Source organism: Gymnoscopelus microlampas, assembly GCF_963454915.1.
Source record: "Gymnoscopelus microlampas genome assembly, chromosome: 7".
NCBI lineage: Eukaryota > Metazoa > Chordata > Actinopteri > Myctophiformes > Myctophidae > Gymnoscopelus > Gymnoscopelus microlampas.
In genome coordinates, this window is record NC_139944.1 from 46,822,273 (window position 1) to 46,844,493 (window position 22,221).

Genomic DNA, 22,221 nt, shown 5'->3' on the forward strand with positions numbered 1-22,221 from the left:
CACACACACACACACACACACACACACACACACACACACATTCTGTATACATCTGTATTTTTAAATGAACATGTGTGTGTGTGTGTGTGTGTGTGTGTGTGTGTGTGTGTGATAACTTAGGAAAACCAGGTTTGTACGCTTTCAAAAAGGATTACCGTAAAAAGAAGTAACACAGTCAGTTTCAAATAATAATCAGGTTTACTGGATTATTTGCACAGGAGAGACAAGGTATATTGTCTAAATATTCTCTACTCGTAATACAAAATGTTCCTCATTATAACAGACAGTTTATCTCTTATTAAGCCCACCCCACAATATGATATCAACATGAACAGGGGCAAAGGCTCATTTTGGTGGCAAGGTTGCCTGTTCTAAGGCATCATAGATAAACTGTAGCCACAACTTTCATGGGTAAGAAAGAGTAGGCCAGGGAGCAAGGACATCTTATCTTAGCAGTTACAGAACGGTCCCTTCTGAGCAAATACATCATACTTTATGCAATTATCCAAAGTGATACAATACAATAATCATACAATAATTATAATCTAATAAACTATCGATTATAAATTATCCATCTGTGTGTGTGTGTGTGTGTGTGTGTGTGTGTGTGTGTGTGTGTGTGTGTGTGTGTGTGTGTGTGTGTGTGTGTGTGTGTGTGTGTGTGTGTGTGTGTGTGTGTTGACACTTAGGACAATGTTAGTGACAATGTACAATCAGGTTGTACTGTACCTAAAACGTAGGCATATCATGGGGCACAAAGCTTGTTTTTCTGTCCTTGTCAGTGGGGAGAAGCTGGGGGCTGCACAGTGCACATTCCTCAATAGGCAGAGGCTGGTGAGCGGGGAGGGTGCTGCTTCCCAAGCCCTGCCAGGATATTGCGTTTCCTCTTTAAGTGATTCCTCTGATTAGATGCTGGTTTGATTGCTGTAAGCCAAGGGCTCCCAAGCTTTTCAGGCCGCAACCCCCCAAGATAATCATGAACTGGGGACCCCCCGCCCCAACCCTGACAAGCACTTGAAAATTGAATTGTAGGCATTACATTTAGTTTCATTCGGTTCCAGATAAATATTGTGAAAACAGCCAAACTACAAGCTCACAACGCCTCGCACTGCATGCGAGGCGTTGTGAGCTCATAGATCGGCTATTTTCACAATGTTTGCCTCTTTCATACCGAAGTATATGTAATATTTGACAATTTGGCCAATTTGGTATTAAAAAAGTCTTAAAAGTCATTAAATTGTAACTTTAGAAACATGCAGATACCCTGTGTACAATTGTACTGTACTGGTTTGTTGCGTGAGAAAACATTGTTGCACACTAAGCTAATCAACTGGGGACCCCCAACCCCGCAAAATAATTTGGGGAGCCCCTGGCAACCACTCCCGTATTCTAGTGGCTCAGGTGGCAGTGGCTCAGTAGGTAGGGTGGCCGCCTTGAAATCGGAAGGTTCTCCTCCTTCCGAAAGTGTCCTTGAGCAACACACTTAAACCCCTAATTTCTCCCCATGAGCAGGTTAGTGCCTTGCACGGTTTCCCCCACAGTGAATGTGTGTGAATGAGAGAATGTATTGCACACTGTAAAGTGCTTTGGAGAATATAGAAACGCACCGTTACCATTTTCATATACGTATGCAGCAGACATACCCAGGATGTTGTGGAACACCACCACAGGCCTACAGGCAGGGGTGCAATGCTCAGTGGACGCGGTTGCACGCCGTGCAACCACTTATTTGGCCAGGGGGACGTGCAGGCACACGCATAGATTTAAAACTACTTTAAATTCACACTTCATCAAAGTTTACAAAGGCTCCCGACTCACGCGGTACATTAACATAGGAATTAGCCTATATGCATATCAATTGTCCATTGTGTGACCTGTACTGTAGGTGTTAAGCGACGTGCGCGTCACGTCATTAAAATAGAGAGTGCAACCACTTCTCAAATGAGCATAGCATCACTGCCTACAGGCTGTCATTCGCTTGCAGGTGTATATGTAAGCTACCAGTAAACTGCAAAGAATAAACAATAAATAAGGGATTGGAACTACCAAGCAGTATTTCGTCTGTCATACACAAACATGCAATGTTTTAAGGTACATTACCGTATCAAACCAGTCAATTGCCCCTTCATCAGTCAAAGGTGATGTGGCTTCCTGTCCTCTACTTACAGAAACCTAGGCACTGGTCAATAGAGATGTGGGAAAAGTGATATGTTTAGATGAGTCATCCTTCACCATATTCTCCACAAGTGGGCTAGTGCTAGGACTGGGCAAATAACATGAAATACATTTTTTATTTCTTATCTATCAACGAATTGAAACACAAAAAAATATATATCTTTTTTAATAAACGACAAAATTATGAACTTCTTAATTCTGTAATAAACTTTGTTGTACAATGGTGGCGTACAAAAACAGCGAAAATAGACAATCTACTTTGTAGATCTGTTATTATCAAATTGTTTTATAATCGTTCATTAATCGTAATCGAGGCAAAAGTTTGAAATAATCATGATATTAATTTGAAGTCATATCGTGGTGGCCAAACACAATTCTTCTTCCTGGTATTATAAACTCATAAATTGCCAATGTCTCTCTTTCTTTTGGTAAATAAAATATTATTTTGTTTTATCTGTAAGGTAGAATATGTTAATAATACAATATACCTTTGGGGTGGTTGTATTTGGTCTCCCTGCTCTTCTTTGAATCATTTAGATCCAGTGTCTAGGTTGGACATGACCTTTGACACGATCCCGTTTCTGGTTTTGACACGATTTCAAATTTCTCCCCAGAGCAAGCAGGCATGCTCTATTAGCTCAGTGGTACATGTTTCAGCACTAGCGCAATAGACCCCGGTTCAAATCTGTGGTACAAAAGGAAAGTCACATAGTGCAGCTTTAAGGCACATGCACATTGCACACTACAGTCTTATTCATTCTTATATATAACCCCTTGTTAGGAACTGTGAACATTTAAATAATGTGCAATTTATAATGCAAAATGTGTATATGACCGGTGATGTTCTATTTCTCAATGACTGGAGGATCGTCAAATGTTCTAGTTCTCTGCAAGATTATGCTCTGAGAACATTATGTAATATGTAGGTTACCTAATACATTTTCTACTGGGAGCTACAGTGTGTGAACTTCCCTTCCTTCCCGCCAATGTTGTTGTTCAGCACTTGAAGGTTTTTTTAAGTCCTTGCATAACGTTGGGTGTACATACATACTTTCCGAGATGCCAACGAGTCCATCTCTTATGAACCCTTTTGCCAGGATACCATGAGTTATGTGATTGTGTTGTCATAGGAATTTGAGTAACCTCGAGGAGGGTCTTCTCAAAGCGTGCAGAGATTTGGGACCAGTCATTTGGACTTTCTTGCCGGTTCACATGGACTGTGTGTGTGAAAACTCACAAGCGTGTCACAACTCACAAGTTGCAAATACTAAAAAAAAACTAAAAAATGAATGATACAGGAAATACATCGTGTAGATAAATATTGTGAAAATAGCCAAACTACAAGCTCAAAACGCCTCGCACTGCATTAGAGGCATTGTGAACTTGTAGATCGGCTATTTTCAAAACGTTTGCCTCTTTCATACGTAATATTTGAGAATTTGGCCAATTTGGTATTAAAAAGGTCTAAATGTGCAGATACCCTGTATACACTTATACTGTATGTTGGTTTGTTGCACATTAAGTTTATCAACTGGGGACCCCCAAAAATTAATTGGGGATCCCCCTGGAGGTCCTGACCCGCAGTTTGGGAACCACTGCCGTAGATTACAGTGGCTCAGTAGGTATAGCTCAGTGGCCACCTTGAAATCGGAAGGTTCTCCTCCTGACTGCGTGTAAGTGTCCTTGAGCAACACACATAACCCCTAATTGCTCCCCATGAGCAGGTTAGTAGTGCCCTGCACGGTTTCCCCCACTGTGAGAGTGAATGTGTGTGGATGAGAGAATGTATTGTACACTGTGCAAGTGCTTTGGAGAATATAGAAATGCAACGTTACCATTTTCGTATGTGTTATGTAATGCAGCCGAGCAGACATACCCAGTATGTTGTGGAACAGCACCACAGGCCTACAGGCTGTCATTCGCTTGCAAGTGTATATGTAAGCAGTGGTGGAAAAAGTACTACATTTTTTTACTTAAGTAAAAGTATCAATACTGCAATGTAGAAATACTCTTTTACAAGTAAAAGTCCGGAACTAAAAATGTACTTGAGAAAACGTATAAAAGTATTGGCATCAAAATGTTCTTTAAGTACCAAAAGTAAAAGTACTCATTGTGCACAATGTCCCATTTGCAGTTTTCAAGTGTATAACAATCTTTTGAAAATAGCAGATCTACAAGCTCACAATCCGTCGCATCCCGACGCATTGTGAGCTTGTAGATCGGCTATTTTCAAATGGGCGAAATGTATATAGGGCTGAAGTGGTTAATGATATTTTGTAGTAACACAAAAAAAGAATATATTTTTTAATAACCGACAAAATTATGAACTTCTTAATTCTGTATTAAACTTTCTTGTACAATGGTGGCATACAAAAACAGCAAAAATAGACAATCTACTTTGTAGATCTGCTATTATCAAATTGTTTTATAATCGTTCATTAATCGAGGCAAAAGTTTGAAATAATCATATTTATTTGAAGTCATATCGTGGTGGCCAAACACCATTCTTCTTCCTCGTATTATAAACTCATAAATTGGCAATGTCTCTCTTCCTTTTAGTAAATAATATGTTATTTTGTCTGTAAGGTAGAATATGTTAATAATAGAATATAACTTTGGGGTGGTTGTATTTGGTCTCCCTGCCCGTCTATGAGACATTTAGATCCAGTGTCTAGGTTGGACATGACCTTTGACACGATCCCGTTTCTGGTTTGACACGATTTTTGACCTGGAGGTCAAAATTCAATTTCTCCCCAGAGCAAGCAGGCATGCTCTATTAGCTCAGTGGTACATTTTTCAGCACTAGCGCAAGAGACCCCGGTTCAAAACTGTGGTAGAAAAGGAAAGTTACATAGTGCAGCTTTAAGGCACATGCACATTGCACACTACAGTCTTATTCATAATGTGTCTTATATATAACCCCTTGTTAGGAACTATGAACATTTGAATAATGTGCAATTTATAATGCAAAATATGTATATGACCGGTGATGTTCTATTTCTCAATGACTGGAGGATCGTCAAATGTTCTAGTTATCTGCAAGATTATGCTCTGTGAACATTATGTAACATGTAGGTTACCTAATACATTTTCTACTGGGAGCTACAAGTGTGCGAACTTCCCTTCCTTCCCGCCAATGTTGTTGTTCAGCACTTGAAACGTTTTTTTTGTTGGGGTGTGCGTGCTTCCCTCTGGACTCTATGTATAGGCACTGATGGGCTTTATTTTTAAGATAACCTTGACCTTCCACACACCACTGGTGAAGATAATGAAAAAGGCCACCACTGGAAAAGGAGAATGTTAGGCTACATTCATCATAACTCTAGAACAACAATTGGGTTCATAGAGAATCAGACTGAAATGAATAAATTAAATAAAAAACAAAAACAACCAAGGCTACTGCAGCAACAGTGTTACTGCCTGCAACACAAACTTATAAGGCATTTGTTTAACAGTTAGCCTGCACAAATAAATGCTCATTACACTGGAACTACTTATAGGGAGGTACAGGGACTGGATTTCGTGGGCGGGAATGCTATATTGGTCAGGACAAATGAAGTCCTTACATAACGTTGGGTGTAAATACAGTTTCCCAGATTCCAGTGAACCCCTTCCGCCAGGATACCATGAGTTACGTGATTGTGTTGTCATAGGAAGGAGGGTCTTCTCAAAGCGCGCAAAGATTTGGAGTCATTTGGACTTTCTTGCCGGTTCACATGTACTGTGTGTGTGAAAACAAAAGCTGCAAGTACAAAAAAAGCTACAAAATGAATGATACAGGAAATGCATTGCGTAGATAAATATTGTGAAAATAGCCAAACTACTCGCACTGCATTAGAGGCGTTGTGAGCTTGTAGATTGGTTATTTTCACGTTTGCTTCTTTCATACTAATATTTGACAATTTTACACAAACTTAAAAGGCATTTGTTTAACAGTTCGCCTACACAGACAAATGCTCATTACACTGCAACTACTTATAGGGAGGTACAGGGACTGGATTTCGTGGGCGGGACATAATGCTATATAGGTCAGGAGTCAGGACAAAGTCCTTACATAACTTTTGGTGTACATACATAGTTTCCGAGACTACATCGAGCTCGTCTCTTGGGACCCCTGTTGCCAGGATACCATGAGTCACTTGATTGTGTTGTCATAGGGATTTGAGTAAACTCGAGGAGGGTCCTTTCAAAGCGCGCGGAGATTCGAGACCAGTCATTTGGACTTTCTGGCCAGTTCATGTGGACTGTGTGGGTGAAAACTAACACGCTGCAAATACAAAAAAAAGGCTACAAAATGAATGATACAGGAAACGCATCGTGTTGAGACAATTGTTAACGTTGATGTGATATTCATACCAATACAACACAATTGCTGACGGCAACTAGGGTGTTCATTGTTACTCCAGATTTGACAGGGACTACACTTGACTTATGTTATGTATGACAGAAGAGGGGGTCGTGGGACTTTTGACTCATTGAGCCATAGTCTAGTGGCAGTCCTATATGGTTGACTACCTTGCACTGAGATTTTGGTCTACTACACATTGACATTATGGGCACTCATTTCTGTGTGGTGAATTTGCAAACATGTCATGAATCCTCTAACAGCATGTGAAGACCCAACATCACAGTAGCTACATTTCGTTTAATTTGCACTTTGGATAATATGGTCAATGTTCCAGCTAAATAAGGGTATCGATGACTAGGATATTGCATTCCAATGAGTCAACCACATAAGTTGAGCATTATTTTTTGTAGACATCCTGTAGCCTACTTAACACTTATTGTATTGCTGTTAGCAGTCTTGTGGAACATGCCACATTTCACTGCTTGCAAAAATACGAGCAACCCCCCCTTTTTGACTCTTGATGCAGTCCAGTATCCCAAAGATGCCGTAACAGTGCCATCTTGTGGAGAAACCAAATCCTGGGCTGCATGATTTTTTGGGTGGGGAAAAAAAAAATTAACAAGTGCTGGAAATTCTATAACCAATATTTTAATTGAAAGACCAAATACAAATACCAAAGAAAACCAGTGGAATCCCAAAAATGGAGACACTTGTTGTCATTACATAGATTTGATTAATACAAAGTTAGAATAACTTCAATCTGGATGCCTTTATTCCAATTGAATAACCTTTACCAAGGAGTATGAAAAAAAGACAGTCATCAAACAGAATGGAGGACTCTCCTCACAATTTCTATCCTTCCTGACATGAATATCCAGCTGGTATTTATTATTGACAATGGAGAACTATTACACTATGCCAAAGTACACGGTACATTCACTGGAAAAGAAAAAAAAACATGTGAAATGGAATGCTGCATGGGACAACTATTTTTCAGCACAAAAATTGTACAGATTTGGGTCAACCATGACGCCGGCATACACCCACTTACTGTATTTACAAATTAAGAGGAATAAAGGTACATAGCATTACATAAGCAAAACAAAATACCTAAACGCAGCTAAAATAACTGATTGTTTAAAAAAAAAAAAAAAAACTAACAAAAACGCGACCAAACGGCCTCGTTCAAAAACGCGACCATAAGGCCACGTTTCCCTAACATGAAACGGCACGATGCATTACAACCGTTCATTCATCTTTTGGCTTCACCCTTCATACTTGACAGCCATGGATCCTCTTACTTTCTCTCATTAGACCTGGAGCGGCTGTGGAGAAGAAAAGAAGGGGGGGGGGGGGGGGGAGAAGGGTCAATCCAGATGTAAAAACATGATTTATTGCTATTTCCGACACAAGGCACCTTAGTGCTCATAGAGTCCTGGCGTCACTCGTTCATCCCCTGGGTCGTGGAAGCAATTTCTCTATGGAGAACATTGGGTCATCTTAGAATCGTCTCATAAGAATTGTGGTCCAAAAATAAAACAAACTGTCTCTGCGATATTGTCAGGGAGGTGGCTCTGTATCGTTTATGATAGTCACTCATATTTGATACGGTCTTGTTTCTGGCGAAAATGTAACTAATTCGGTGGAAGTAACATTTGCGTTTTCTCACCGTCAGTTGATGTTTCATATACATAAGAGTCAAACCGCCGGGATTATTTGTTTATTTTTGGAACAGTTCTTATTTGACACGATATTAAACACGTCTATGGCGATTCAGGTTCTCACTTTTATTTTCATAGCTTCAGTGTCAGCTTCACCTGAATTCAAGTACCCCCTTTACAAGATAGCATGATGCTATGAATGAATGATAAACCACTTTTAGATGTTTAACTATGGCCATGACATGTCAGACATTCAATGTTATGTACAAAATAAAAAGTGTGTTAAAACATTGACAAACTGTGAATCTGCTGAGCTGCATTTTCCACATGTAGCCCCACTCAAGAAACACTGACCTAGAGCAACTCATTATATAAACTCCAACTACATGTGCTTTGTGCAATAAATAATTTACTAGGAGAGGCAAGCCAGATAAAATTTAAATCTGAGGGGAAAAAAAGATACATTTGTATTACATTGAATGTCTACACCTTATAGCATGCATCATTTTTTACATTTTGTGTTTACATGCCACAAAACATTATTGAAAAACAAACACATCTTTAATTGAAGAGAAAAAAGTTGTCAATACCTCCTTGATCGAGAGAAAGATCTTGAAGGTTTGTGATTCCTGTCCCGGGAGAGGGATCTCTCCCTCCTCCTGTCTCTGGAGAGCGACCTGCAAGACAACCAACAGGGGGACGTGTTAGACCGGTAATTGCGGTTGTTTTCAAATGACTAAGACCAGAAAATATACAAAGAGAAAACATCTCTGGCATGCACACGCCACATCAAACAGCACTAGCGTTGCATGGTGTGCAGGTGAAACCACAAATATAAATCATAAAGACGTGGAATGCACGGCCCCAATCTGTAAAACACTACCACTTGAATTGAAAATCTCTATATACGGACCACACAGTACCTTTGAACAGCCTATATTGTGATTTATTGCAGACCAGATGTACCAATCAACGTTACAAAGGATTATTCTGAAGCGCCCATTTTATGCAGACCCTTTGATACCGTGTTCCATTCAAATGATGCAATTTTGTTGAGAAATCATTATGCATGCTAGCACAGACAAAACACGCAATTGTAATGTAGCTACGTAATCCCCTTATGCAAGATGGAGCTTTTCAATCCGTTTTCAATCACAAAGATAATGCTGGTTATAAAATACATTTAGTGCTCTTAGCACCCTGTCTGTGAGTTATTTGGACCTCTAACATACCTGCTTCGACTGCGGCTGAAGCTCCTCCTGCGTGGGGATCTGAGAGGGGGAAGAAAAGAATGTTAAACACAAAGAAGGTTGCAATGTTTAACGTTTGACCCTCACAGTAGCACTCCACACTTGTCTCTGCCCCCTCCCCCCCACTAACACCATTCACACAGCTTTCTAGCTCTGCAACTCAAGAAGTAGGAATAGAAGTCTTGAGGATATTTCTCAAGAGAACACAGTCAACTATATCATTTGGTAATACAGACAATTCATAAGAAACAGATCAGGTGCATAAAGATAGTGGCTGCTTAGACGGGCATCATTTGGGCCTCCTGGCCTATCTCATTGCACTACGTGCACCCAACATTTGTTCCACTTTGACCTCACTGTCCAAATTGACTAACATGAAATAAGAGGACATAACTGGGTACTGGAGATCAAACTGCCCACAATTTTGCGATAACGCCTATAAGTTGTGAATAATTATGGGGCATCTGCAGACTGGGCTGCTGTAAAATAGAAGAGAAAACGCCTATAAAGTATGAAGTGAGGAGATGAGACCTCCGCCTCTGAATTAGTGATCTCACTAAAGTTGAGAGGGTCATCAAGTCGCACTGTGCGATGGCATGAGGGAAAAAATAAAATAAAAACCACAAACACCATCTTTATGTACCTGGTCCATTATACTTGAATGACAAGTGTAAATGGAGGATTGCAACAAAACCAATGAAAATATATCGGGATTTGACACTACATAAAACTTCAGAAAACAGGCTATCAACCGCAGAGCGCACAAGTATGGGGCTTTTGATTTTCATGTGGAGGTTGAGGAGGAGTTTTGGACTCAGTGACTTCATAAGTCTGCTCTGAGCCCCAATACACACCAACAAGATTATCTATCATCCACATCTCTGGAAATGTGATGGTTCTAGAGATATTGAATTTCGAGCCATTCCCCTTTGAAACAATCAATTACAGTTATGAGTGAGGAGAAACTCTGCCCAACTAAAATATGTATGTTTTTTTAAACCAGGTGTCTCTTCACTTTCAAAACTGTAATCAGCAGTGTACTGTATGAAGCAGGAAAAACTTACTAGTATTTTGGTTTTCAACAAGCTAGATATGACGAAAGGGAGGCAGACTGTCGGCCGGGTAGGCAGAATTGGCTGAATAGGACTGGCCAGATGCTGCAAGGTGATTAGTTGGCTGGCGGATGGGGGCTGAGGCTGAGGCTTTTTTCCTGCTTTTATTGGTTAGCTGAAGGCTGCTGCTGGTGAGGTTGTAGTGTAGACATTTTGGAACGTAAAACGCTGATTGGTCGGGTATGTGAGGTGGGCCGCTGCCGTTTGGGTTAAGGTTGAAGGAGGAGGAGGAGGAGGAGGTCGAGAACGGCATGCTCAGGAACCATAGGGCCGGTGCAACCCGACGACCGGCCATGCCTGGGTCATGTGACACGACATCAGCCAAGCTGATTGGGGCACGCTGGTCAGCGGTCACATGATGCTGAAAGAGGACTAGTTGATTGACTCAGAGGGTGGTGAGAAGAGGCATGGTGGTGACTCTGCAACGGGTTTCATTCTTATTAATATAGATGGTAAATAAAATGCAACCTCAAATTAAAAAAGGAAAAAAAAAAGAAATAAATCACAACTGGCACTTTCATTTACCCCACATTTATGCAAAAGGGTACTGATTTTCCCCCACATTTGTGCAAAAGGGTACCGATTTGACACAGGAACATCTCAGTCCTGTTTTTACATGTCAAGTTGTTTTCGGAGTTTCTAAAGCCTCAAAACTAAGAGTGCACAGGAAAAGAGTACACTTCAAAAATACACTGGCGCTTGAAGAAACAGTAAAAGTCTTGCGAGACAGATTTAAATCCGATTTAAGGATATAAATACTTAAAATATTAAATACAACGCCCATTATTTTAGCAAATGTCACTGTAATCACTAATAATGAGTGTTTTATTGCCTGGTATTTACAATGACCAGAAATGGTAATGAAGATGAAAACTGCATGCCGTAGGCATCACAACTCACAAATGTATATTACCATAGTAAAAAAAAAGAAAGCACTTGGCAGGTCTTGACTGCAAACATGTGCAATTACCACAAGATACACTGCAGGGCATAACGAGGAATGTGGAACTAAGGTAGGGCAACTAGAAAATGGAGCAGAAAGATTAGTAAATTCTATTGGGCAACTTTGTCATACAAAACCGATTGTTACCTGCGTCTTGGTGGCGGACTACGACGCCTGCTGCTGTAATCATCCCCTCGAGGACGTCTGCCCCATGATGGTGGAGGACCACGGTTGCGACTGCGCTTTTCACCATTGGACAGCTCCACTCGAACACGACATCCACACAGCGTCCTGAAAAAGAAATCACAATTGAAGACAAAATTATCAACAAAGGATGCGGTCAGCTAGAAGGAACATTTCCAGTTTTACAGGAACATCCGGATATTGGAATATTGCCATGCCACAAAAATGTGGAATGCCCTACCAAAAAATGTGGAATGCCCTACCAAAAACTGAATTAAAACCCTATTCTCCATCAAAACGGACCCAAAAAGAGTACCTCTGCCGGTGGCCGGTGGCTGCAATTCTAAACTGGCCCCTGTAAAAGTCAAAACCTAACCCCCCTCCCCTATTTTGTGTTTTCTTTTAGTTTTAAGCTGTTTTTATGATGTTCTGCATGGTAGTGTATATCTGTCTGTGATTTAACGTCACTATGAATTGAGTACAAAGGACCCCAATGGAAAAAAAACAATAGCTTTCTTAGGTTTTTTAATTCCTATAAGCTGACCTGGTATGAACTATACTGTAGCTGCCTTACCTTCCATCGAGCTCTCTCACAGCATCTGTGGCATCTCTGGGGTCTTCGAATTCTACAAAGGCAAAACCTGGTGGATTCCGGGCAACCCAAACGCTCCGGAGTGGTCCATAGTAGCCGAAGGCTCTCTCCAAGTCTGTCTTGTTGCCATTGTTCCCCAGATTCCCGACATAGACTTTGCAGTCCAGAGGGCAGTCTCGGTGCATGGCGGAGTCTAGAGATAACAAAACAAACGTACACTTAATAAAAAGGAACCAGGACTCTAAGAAAACACGACCATAATAAACATTTGAAGCCTGTTATTTCACATCCAGATCTTAACATAAGGAATCGAGCTGTTGTTGTGGGGCGGGTTGTTCAGTCACAATCCATTTCGAAGCTCCAATAAAACAAAATAAGAAGTATTGAAGGCCTATATGACATTGTAAACCAGGGTTAGAAATCGATCTGTTTGTACCTGTATTGGTTGGCATCACAAGTCAATTAAATCTATCTGTTCAGACGTCGGTAATGGCTGCAGGTCCGCCGCCCTGCTTTCGAGATCGATCTTTGGGTGAAAACAAAACAAAAAGGACAAATTACAGATTTTCTCTCCTCCCAATTTGCATAATAAAAGGAAGAGCAAATATTGCATGTTATACATTCAACCAAAACTGAGCCATTGACGACTAGCTGGTCGTCTTATTTTGAGCATTAGCTTAGCAGGTTAGCTACTTCCCAGAGCTAACCCGCTACCATAGCTAAAATGGCTGTCGCCTACTCGTGGCCTAAAACGATACATTTTCCTTAAAACCTCATGCGTGACGAACCACACAAATGTAACATTGCAAAACAACACGTTTTCATTACGATAAAACATATATATCCACGTGTATAATCACATAAGACGCCGTAAAATTACCTATTTGATGCAGTTCACACCGAATAATATGTAGACGCTGGACAAAATGTGTCCCTTTTCCCGTCCGTCGACCTGAAAAATGGCGTCACTAACAATGTAGGGTGGTTCGTTTTAAAATCAGAGGTTGGATGGTCACGTGCTTGGTGATTCTGGAAGGGCGGAGCAAAAAAATAAGGCCATGATTAAACTTTGGGGCAGAAATGTTTGTATGTTTTTAATTACTTAATTAATTGCAGTAGCGCTAATTATTTAAGATGAACCCGGCATGAACATTGGGTGGATTCTGGATTTGAAGGATTTTTTTCACGAACGACACGGACAAGGACATGCGAAACCGGGCCGCCCATAAACATAAACGAACGTACTCTCCTTAATACTGCGGAGTCGCGCGCGCCGAAAATTACCCGACCTACAAGCTCACAACATGACCGTCATGACCGTCTTGGATGATCTTCGAAATGGTGTTTGCACTTTCTCCCTTTTTTGTCCGTACATCTACAAAAACGTTCATATTTCAAATATAAAGTGCTTACGCCATGACCATGGATGTTACAATCATGTACGTTTCCTCAGAAGTACCTGTATTGTTCAATAAAAAGCCTTTTAATCCGATTGGTGGCCGTTTTCTCATAGAGTTATAATGTATCAGAGTGCAATACACCTTCCAACCGATAGGGTCACACAGTCGAAAGCATAAGGAGAAAAGACAAAGAAATGTCCACCAATCGAATTAAAATGCTTTTTATTGAACAATACGGAATATACGGGTACTTTTAAGGGCCCGTATATAATTGTAACATCCGTGGCCATGGGGTAAGCACTTTATATTTGAAATCTGAACGTTTATGTAGATGTACAGACGTGAAGGGAGAAAGTGCAAACACTATTTTGAAGATCATCCATGACTGTCATATAACATGACAGTCTAAACTGAGGAGGAGCTTGTAGATCGGTTGTTTTTTGGGGGGTCTCGCGAGACTACGCGGGTTGGACCGTCTTCCAATGGTCTCTTCGGTCTTCTTCTGTGCCATTGGATCTTCTCTCTCTGGCCGTCGGTTGGCCCAGTCCTCTGTGTGGTAGTTGGACCCGAGACCAGCGCGTGGTGATTGGACTTGTCTTGGCTTATTGGAGCCAATCAGAACCGGGGCGGCACAAACACAAACGACACGGTGAGCAGACTATTAACTACTAGTGGCCAGGGCCAAAACAAAAGCCGCACGCGGTGGCTTTAAAACTCGCCGAACAATAATGAGGATTCGTCTCCGCTAAATGTATTTTCAATCCAACCCTAAGCAAAGCCAATGCAAAGCAGGCAGCTTGTTGTTTTCCTTCCTCCTCCCAGGCCGCCAGGCACTAAGCACTGGCATGCTAGCAGCTAATGTTAGCTAGCAATTATTATCACACTTGATTGTTTAAGTTTACGCTAGAAATACATTGATATGCCCACTGCTACTTTAAACAAAACACTTGTGACATTAGTACGGCAGTAATTAACGCCACGAAAACGAGTAGGGCGTGTTTGATCAATCTCATCGCTTGTCGTAAATAAACCGCGGTAGTAAACAATGGTCCGGAGACAAAGAAGACAATACACTGCGTCTCTCCAGGTGGATCTGTTTGTTTAAGACCAAATGCTTTTCTGTGTACCATTTGACTTATTTGGTAACATATATGTCTTTGAAGCTCGTCACTTACATACCATCTTAATCATATATATATATATATATATATATATATATATATATATATATATATATATATATATATATATATATATATATATATGTTTTAACATTTTGCCAATCTATCGTCATTTGATTGAATACTTTATTAGCAGTGCCAGTTTGCAAAACAAAAAGTACAGTTCAATACAAGGCCAGGCTTTCGTCAATTTCGTATTCTGGAAGAGAAAAGCAGCATCTACTGCTGAGTTCTGATCGATGCTTGGCCTTGATACAAGACTGTATCAATATGACCGCCTTGATCCAAGGCTAGATCGATGCTCAGCTTTCTCGATATAATTCAATGCATAGACCAGTTAGAGAGAGAGAGAGAGTGTGTGTGTGTGTGTGTGTGTGTGTGTGTGTGTGTGTGTGTGTGTGTGTGTGTTAGATATGGTGCAGATTGCTGATCTGGAAGGTTTTAATGGTTAAAGGCTGCGAAATGTAGCCCTTGTCAATGCATTGCTGAAAGGCATCTTAAACCTGGAAAGTTAAACTGCCACCATTTACTTGGCAGGGCTGCAGACCACATAAACCATGGAGCAGTACAGTACTGTACAAACTGTTACAAACGCAGAGGGGCAGATCCAACAGGTAAGAGTTTATCAAGGAAGTTTTTCTCTCTCATGTTGTATTTTTTAGCCTCTTGAGTTACACTTTCTTCCTGAAATGTGTCCACGTTACCATATCGGATTCGGATACTGACTGTTTTCATGTTTCGGCTGATTCTGATTCTGTACATTTAGATGGCATGTTATGTAGACAGATGCCAGGTCATTGTTGACCTGGCATCCTATAGTGTGTGTATAGTTTCAATGTACAGATTTCATTTTTTGTGTGGATATTCTACTGTTCGACTGATGATAGGTTCTTGGTTTATCTATCCTAGATTACTATTTCTATGCATTTGATGTATTACCTTGTGTTGTCCTTGCTTACTCTAAGTTGCTCTAGATTAAGAGTGTCTGCTGTGCTAAATGCCTAAATTGTCATTGTACAGAAATAAGTGGAATGACAAAAAATGTTTTATCAGTCTAGGCTTTAGTATGAATTGAGTTTCAACCAGAGGCCACCTACTGTACCACAGGTGGTGGTAGTCTCTTACCATAATTCTTTATCTGTGATACATTATCATCTTATCTATTCCATCTTCTGTTCTTTTTTATTTTGTATTTTGTTTTTTTCTACCCCTTTTTCTCCCCAATTTAGTTATGCCAATTGATTCTTTCCTCCCCTCATACATTTCTGTGTGTTGTCAACTTGTCACTGGTGTTGTACCCTACAGAGCTTAACTAATTGACTCATAACATTGAGCTTCACATAACGTTTGTGCCGTATAGCTAATTTAAGTGTCAGCGTATGCAATAGAACAGAAAGTATGCTAAATCCATAATATGGAAGAATGACAGTAATTTTGGGATGGATAAAGGAGAAGGAAGGCATCTTTATCAAAAGAAAAGTGTGTGAGAACAAAATGTACAGTATGATGACCATGATGCATGGCGACCAAAAAGTGCTGGTCTAGTTTAATAAATATACAACAAGCTCTATATTTTGTTAACATCTCATCTATGTTCTGTAAGTTACGTGTTACACATTGTCATGTAAGCTAATGTTTCCCATCAGCAATTCAAGCTTGATGCGCTGTGATGTAACAACACAATCTCATCACGTGGCTACCTCTTAACTTTAACTTATTATTCCCTCTGTTTTTTAAAGATACAGGGTCAGCCTCTGATGGTGCAGGTGAGCGGGGGGCAACTCATCACTTCATCAGGGCAGCCCATAATAGTGCAAGCTATGGGGGGCCAAGGGCAGACCATCATGCAGTTACCCATGCAAGGAGCTCAGGGTCTCCAACAAGTAAGAGAAATCACATTTACCGTAGAACCTTCCCACTCAACCTTGCAGTGGCTAACATTTGACTGTACAGATTAAATGTGGGTGTGTGCATGGTACAGGTTAAGAATAAGAGGGATGCAGTGTGGAATAGTTAAACATGAGAACAAGAAGCCAAGGGTCGACTCTGGACTGTGGAGTACATGCTTGTATAACACAATGTTTATTAGTTAAACGTGTCTTGGGTAAAGGAAGACCATTAAACTCTAAAATGGACTTTCACATAAGAATTGTTTTGCGCGTCACTTAACTACTGCCTCCTCTGTGTTTTTAGATCCAGCTAGTGCAGCCTGGCCAGATACAGCTACAAGGAGGGCAAACACTTCAATCCATCCAGGGTCAGCAGGGCCAGATACAGCAGTTTATCATTCACCAGCCCCAGACTGCTGTGACAGCAGGACCGAACCAGGTACAATGGAAAGGCACTTTTTTGGTGTACAAAAAATAGAGATGTATTGCATAGCTAATTGGTGGCAGCTTGTGAATAAGCTATTGCTGGCTTTCCCTCATGATGATCGTCTCTTCTGAGTTCTGATTTAGAAATGCTTCTGCTTATTAGTGGAAAAGCCTCTATTTGACTCGGCATACACGGCATGTAATTGGGGTATGAATATGTAAAAGGAATGAGGAAAAAAAAGAACTGTCAGCATCCCATTCTCTCACCTCATCCCAGCCTGTTAGCCATTAGTTGGTAAACACTGCTTTGTAGTTTGACTGTTTATGGATACCGTTTCCTTTCAGGGTCAACAGCAGCAGACTCTACAACTACAGGGGAATCAATTGCACACTGCTCAGACTGCAGACGGACAAACCATAGTTTACCAGCAAGTCAACGCTGGCACTGTTCTGCCACAAGGTGAACTGCTCAGATCATCTTAATCATCTGGCATTTGAAATTCCCAGTTTCTAGTGGGCTTGTGCTGACTAAAATAATTGTATTTTTCTAATGTTGTAGGCATGATAACCCTCCCTGCCTCCAGTCTGACAGGGGGTCAAATAGTTCACGCTGACGCGAGCACGACCAATGGACAGGGTGCAATGACTGTCACACTGCCTCAAGACATGGTTAATGGTAGTGGTATGGTTATGGTAAGCGAGATCAGTCAAACATTGTTTGTGTATGCACGCACACGTTAACAGTATATACATGCAGGTAGGCCTGTCACAATTAGTACATAATCGCCTAATCGCAATTATTTGAGATAATCGCAATTATTTTGCATAATCGTATTCATGATGAAAAATGTTCATACATTTTCCAAAAATAGTAGAAATAGCAGATCTACCAGCTTACAACGCATCACTTCGTGACACGCTTGTAGATCTGCTATTTCTACTATTGTGAAAATTATTAAAAATGTCAGTAATTTCTTTGTATATTTCAGTTATTTGTCTGCCTCAGGTGTGCAATTTTTGATTACGAAGCCTAAAAGGCAAACAGAAATTACATCTTTATTTATATGTTCCAATGTTCAATGCCACAACACACAATTAAATCGATAATCTCAATTATTTGAGTGACAATTAATTAACTTAAAATCTTAATCGTGACAGCCCTACATGCATGCAGAGTGATGCATTTGTCTCTGAATAAAGATGCAGGTTCCAGGTGGAAACACCATGCAGCGAGTACCTCTGCCTGGGTCCGTATCTGAGACGATGGAGGAAGAGCCTCTGTATGTCAACGCCAAGCAGTATAATCGCATCCTCAAGAGACGACAGGCCCGGGCCAAGCTAGAGGCAGAGGGGAAAATCCCCAAAGAAAGAAGAGTGAGTGATCAAACGAACAAACGAGTGCGATGACTGTGTGATTTGTACCACATTGATTGATTGAATGAATACTGTTGTTACTGTTGTTAGCAGTACAGGTAGTGCAGACAAAGGTTATGCTAAAAGGATAACACAGAAAGCCCCTGAGGCTTGTTTCCATTGGTATACTTCCATAAGGTACATTTACAGAGAAAAGAGGGGAGGGGGCGGGGGGGGAGAGGATTCTACTATCAAGGTGTTCAACTATGTTCACTTGTATTTTAAGGATAGGAATTATTTTAGGTTAGTTTGGAGTTTGGGAACCTTAGTGTATTTTGGTAGGTCATTCCACATTTTGGTGGCAGTAGAATTCATGTTTGAGCTGAATTTTGGGGGAACGAGGTCATACGATCCCCTTCTGGTGTTATGCCCATGGGCATTACTCACTCTAGAGAAGTGTCTGTGGGCACTGAGTATCTTAACCAGACCCATTGAGAGATGTTGCACTCTGTTTTCTACCTTGAGCCAACCCAGACTAGCAAAGTGAAGCTGTGTCCTGGGGTAAATGCCTAGTAGTAGTCTTATTAGTTTGATTTGAGAGGTCAGTTTTTAATAAATGGTGCATTTATATAGTGCTTTTATCCAAAGCGCTTTACATAGCTTTACATAGATTGTGCTTTACATAGATTGTGTAAATGAGGGCTCCAGCTAGAGTCCTCCATGCACACTTGTGCATGGACATCCTGCCTTCTTCTTTGGTTGACATGTTTCAAGATGACAAATGATAAATACAGAGCAGGGCAGGGCTGGATGGATTCATGGCAAGATAAAGAATAGAAGTCCGCACACTGTGACTTTGCAAAAGCTCCCAATCAAGGCTTTATTATAGATAAACATTTCGACACATAGTCTTCTTAAATCCACTGTTGGTCCTGCACCTGCTGTCCAGTGGATGTGCCAGTCTTATTCTTCCTGGATGGATTTATACCCGATGATCTACACACAACTGTCTTTGTTGATAGCTTCTGGATGTTCAGGGTTTATACATCTTTTTTATCCATCAATTAATCTTTGGAACTAGTCAAGAAAGATTCATTAAAAAACAAACGATAAGATGCTCAACGGGCTTCGGAAAATAAGTATGAGTTTCACATTAAATTTTTTATTCTCGAACATGAATAGAGCTTGTGTTCTACACCAATCAGACAACTACTATGCATGCAAGATCAATGCACTCGTGTGCTCCTTGTCCTACAGTCGGGGAACCTCCCATTGAGAAGCTAGGGAGGAGCATTTCTCTTAAATGAAGGGAAATGTTTGCTGTTGGCAGGAAGGCAGAAACTTCAACAAATAGCTGGCATATCCGTCAGAGCATACAAAATATTTACATTCATTATTGACAGTGAGATATTCATGCCAAGAAGATACAGTGATACCAGTGAGTGATCACCTGCTGCTATCTTTTATTGTAACCTGTTGTTAATTTGATTGTGATGACATAGTCAGTACATTGTACTCTGTTATTTAGGGCTAAAACCTGATCAGCTGTAATTGCATTATTGAATGGTTTAGGAATATTTGGGCGAATATATGCCCTCTTCAGTGTCTCCAGCCATGGCCTTCATGAATCCACGACACTACCCGCTCACCCTCATGCTTATACTGGCATATCGGAGCATGTTGTGTTAAACTGAGCAGGTCCGGTGTACACTATCTGCTGGATGCGCTGCTTTTAATAGGTGTACACTGTGCAGGCACCGCCTACGCATTGCACTACAGATTAAATCACTCTACGTGGGCCCTTATGATTGGATTCACAAATTGCATGGAGTAATAGGCCAGAATGTCTAATATATGACTTTACATTGTAAGAAAAACAAATACACCAGAAATTAATAATCTTGTGCATGTGTCACCCCTCAGAAATACCTTCATGAGTCCAGGCACCGCCATGCCATGAAGAGGAAGAGAGGGGAAGGTGGACGTTTTTTAACGCCAGAAGAAGGGGGCTTGCCAGTGGGCATGCCGGTGATGGTGCCCCAAACAAAGCAAGAACTGAGTGAATTTGAACTTGTCTCGTCTCAGTGGACTCCTGCATGAATGATGTATAACTTAACCCCATCTCTTTCCTGGAGTTTTATACATACTCTCTGCTACCTCATCATAAATGTATTCAAGATCAATATTTTTGTATTCTCTTTTGTAATACTTTGAATTTAGCTTGTCTTGACAATTGCATGTGTATTTTAAAGCTGTTGTCATCCTTTGACTTGTAAAACCCAGTGATGACACAGTCCCTGTTCAAAATGTAATCCTATCTAGTATTGAATGTGGGTGATATCCAAATGTTATTTCAATATTTGTCTTCTTTTTTTTTAGGTGAGGTTTGGATGATATAAGCATGCTTGAACAAATTCCTCTTTCTTAAACTTGTTAACTTTTTTTGTTTTTGTACAAACGGACACTATTATGTATGGTAGGAAAGAAAACAATGCTGTAGGAAAGAAAACAATGCTGGAAAGGCTATGGACAAAAGTCTTATTGCAAAGCAGTAACGAAAGACATTAAAAAGGTTTACGCAGAATGTACAGTACATATTAATAAGAATCTCTTTAGTTCTGTTTTTACAAGTCACAGGTGTTGATATAGAATAAAATATGTTCCAGAGAAGATCAGATATCTCCAATTGTCCTCTCCTCTTGAGGCAATTGTAGAACTGTCGTAATGCATTAACTACAGTGATATTCTAAAACTATGACAAAAAAAGTATATCACTGAACGTTGACCACCCCACAGGTACAGAGTTCATGAGACTTGAGCTGTTATGCATCCTTGCATCAGCTGCACAGTGGTGTGTGACTGTGTGTGCATGAGTGTCCCTATTTGGATTGAACGGGACTCTTTCAGTATGAGAATTATATACTTGTATTTTTAACTATTTAATTATTTAATTAAACATTTCTAAAGGATTTGCTGACACAAAGTAACAGCTGACTGACCCTCGGGGTGGTCGAAAGTTAATGTTAGTCAAGAGAGGCGATGTGTGCTGTTAGTGTAGGTAGGAAAACGCCTATTGTTGTACAATAACCACCCAAAAATATATTTCTTTCAAGTACTTTTGGTCTCTGCTGCTAACCGCGGCTGTGTAACTTAAAAATCAGGTATTTGGGTTGTTTATCCTTTTGCATTTAAGGCAACAGATCAACATAAGTCTAGTGTCGGTGACCGGTGGAGGCAGGTTAAAACGAAAATGTAATATTCTAATTTCACTTAGTAGTACACCTGTAGTGCCTATATTCATTTCTTTGTAAATGACAGTCAAGACAATAAATGCTCAAATGCTTTCCACATGGCTTGTCTTATTTTCTACACAGAATATTGCACTTTTACTCCACTACAATTTTATGAAAACTTTAGCTACTAGTTACTTTGTAGATTTTGACTATTACAAAATATATTTCAGCTATTAGGAAATAGCAGATCTACAAGCCCACAATGCGTTTCGATGCGATTCATTGTGAGCTTGTAGATCGCCTATTTTCCAAAGACTTTCATACATTTTGAACTTGTGAAATGGGACATTCTGCACAATGAGTACTTTTACTCAGAGGTGAACTTGTGAAATGGGACATGATGAGTACTTTTAAATATATTTTGATGCCGATACTTTTGTAGTTTTACCCAAGTACATTTTGAATACGGGCTTCT

The 22,221-nt window shown here is 40.3% G+C and overlaps 2 protein-coding genes across 4 annotated transcripts; one reads left to right on the forward strand and one right to left on the reverse strand.

The window, feature by feature from the left end:
• Positions 1–7,149: 7,149 nt before the first annotated feature.
• srsf3b (serine and arginine rich splicing factor 3b) lies at positions 7,150–13,245 on the reverse strand. Its single transcript, XM_084063167.1, has 7 exons — positions 13,145–13,245; positions 12,701–12,790; positions 12,247–12,457; positions 11,637–11,780; positions 9,417–9,455; positions 8,775–8,861; positions 7,150–7,848 (listed from the first exon to the last, which is right to left on the reverse strand). The coding sequence occupies exons 2-7, from the start codon at positions 12,714–12,716 to the stop codon at positions 7,821–7,823; spliced, it is 525 nt and encodes a 174-aa protein (XP_083919293.1). The 5' UTR covers positions 12,717–12,790; positions 13,145–13,245; the 3' UTR covers positions 7,150–7,820.
• Positions 13,246–14,157: 912 nt separating this feature from the next.
• Positions 14,158–21,854, forward strand: LOC311049131 (nuclear transcription factor Y subunit alpha-like). Of its 3 annotated transcripts, none has more exons than XM_084062600.1 (8): positions 14,158–14,313; positions 15,383–15,459; positions 16,585–16,728; positions 17,039–17,173; positions 17,506–17,620; positions 17,720–17,853; positions 18,361–18,534; positions 20,437–21,854. In XM_084062600.1, exons 2-8 carry the CDS (start codon positions 15,403–15,405, stop codon positions 20,611–20,613), a joined length of 936 nt encoding a protein of 311 aa, XP_083918726.1. In that variant the 5' UTR covers positions 14,158–14,313; positions 15,383–15,402; the 3' UTR covers positions 20,614–21,854. The 3 variants fall into 3 exon arrangements, with proteins under 3 accessions (XP_083918726.1, XP_083918727.1, XP_083918728.1); XM_084062601.1 differs by having other exon boundaries at positions 14,162–14,313; positions 15,391–15,459; XM_084062602.1 differs by lacking the exon at positions 14,158–14,313 and adding an exon at positions 14,355–14,751.
• The last annotated feature ends 367 nt before the right edge of the window (positions 21,855–22,221 follow it).

Coding starts and splice junctions, on each gene's coding strand:
- srsf3b (XM_084063167.1), bottom strand. Junction 11,781..12,246: donor GTGAGAGAGCTCGATGGAAG/GTAAGGCAGCTA, acceptor TTTCTTTTTCAG/GACGCTGTGTGGATGTCGTG. Junction 8,862..9,416: donor TTCAGCCGCAGTCGAAGCAG/GTATGTTAGAGG, acceptor GTTGTCTTGCAG/GTCGCTCTCCAGAGACAGGA.
- LOC311049131 (XM_084062600.1), top strand. CDS start 15,403: ATGGAGCAGTACAGTACTGTACAAACTGTTACAAACGCAGAGGGGCAG. Junction 17,621..17,719: donor TGGCACTGTTCTGCCACAAG/GTGAACTGCTCA, acceptor CTAATGTTGTAG/GCATGATAACCCTCCCTGCC. Junction 17,854..18,360: donor ATGGTAGTGGTATGGTTATG/GTAAGCGAGATC, acceptor CTCTGAATAAAG/ATGCAGGTTCCAGGTGGAAA.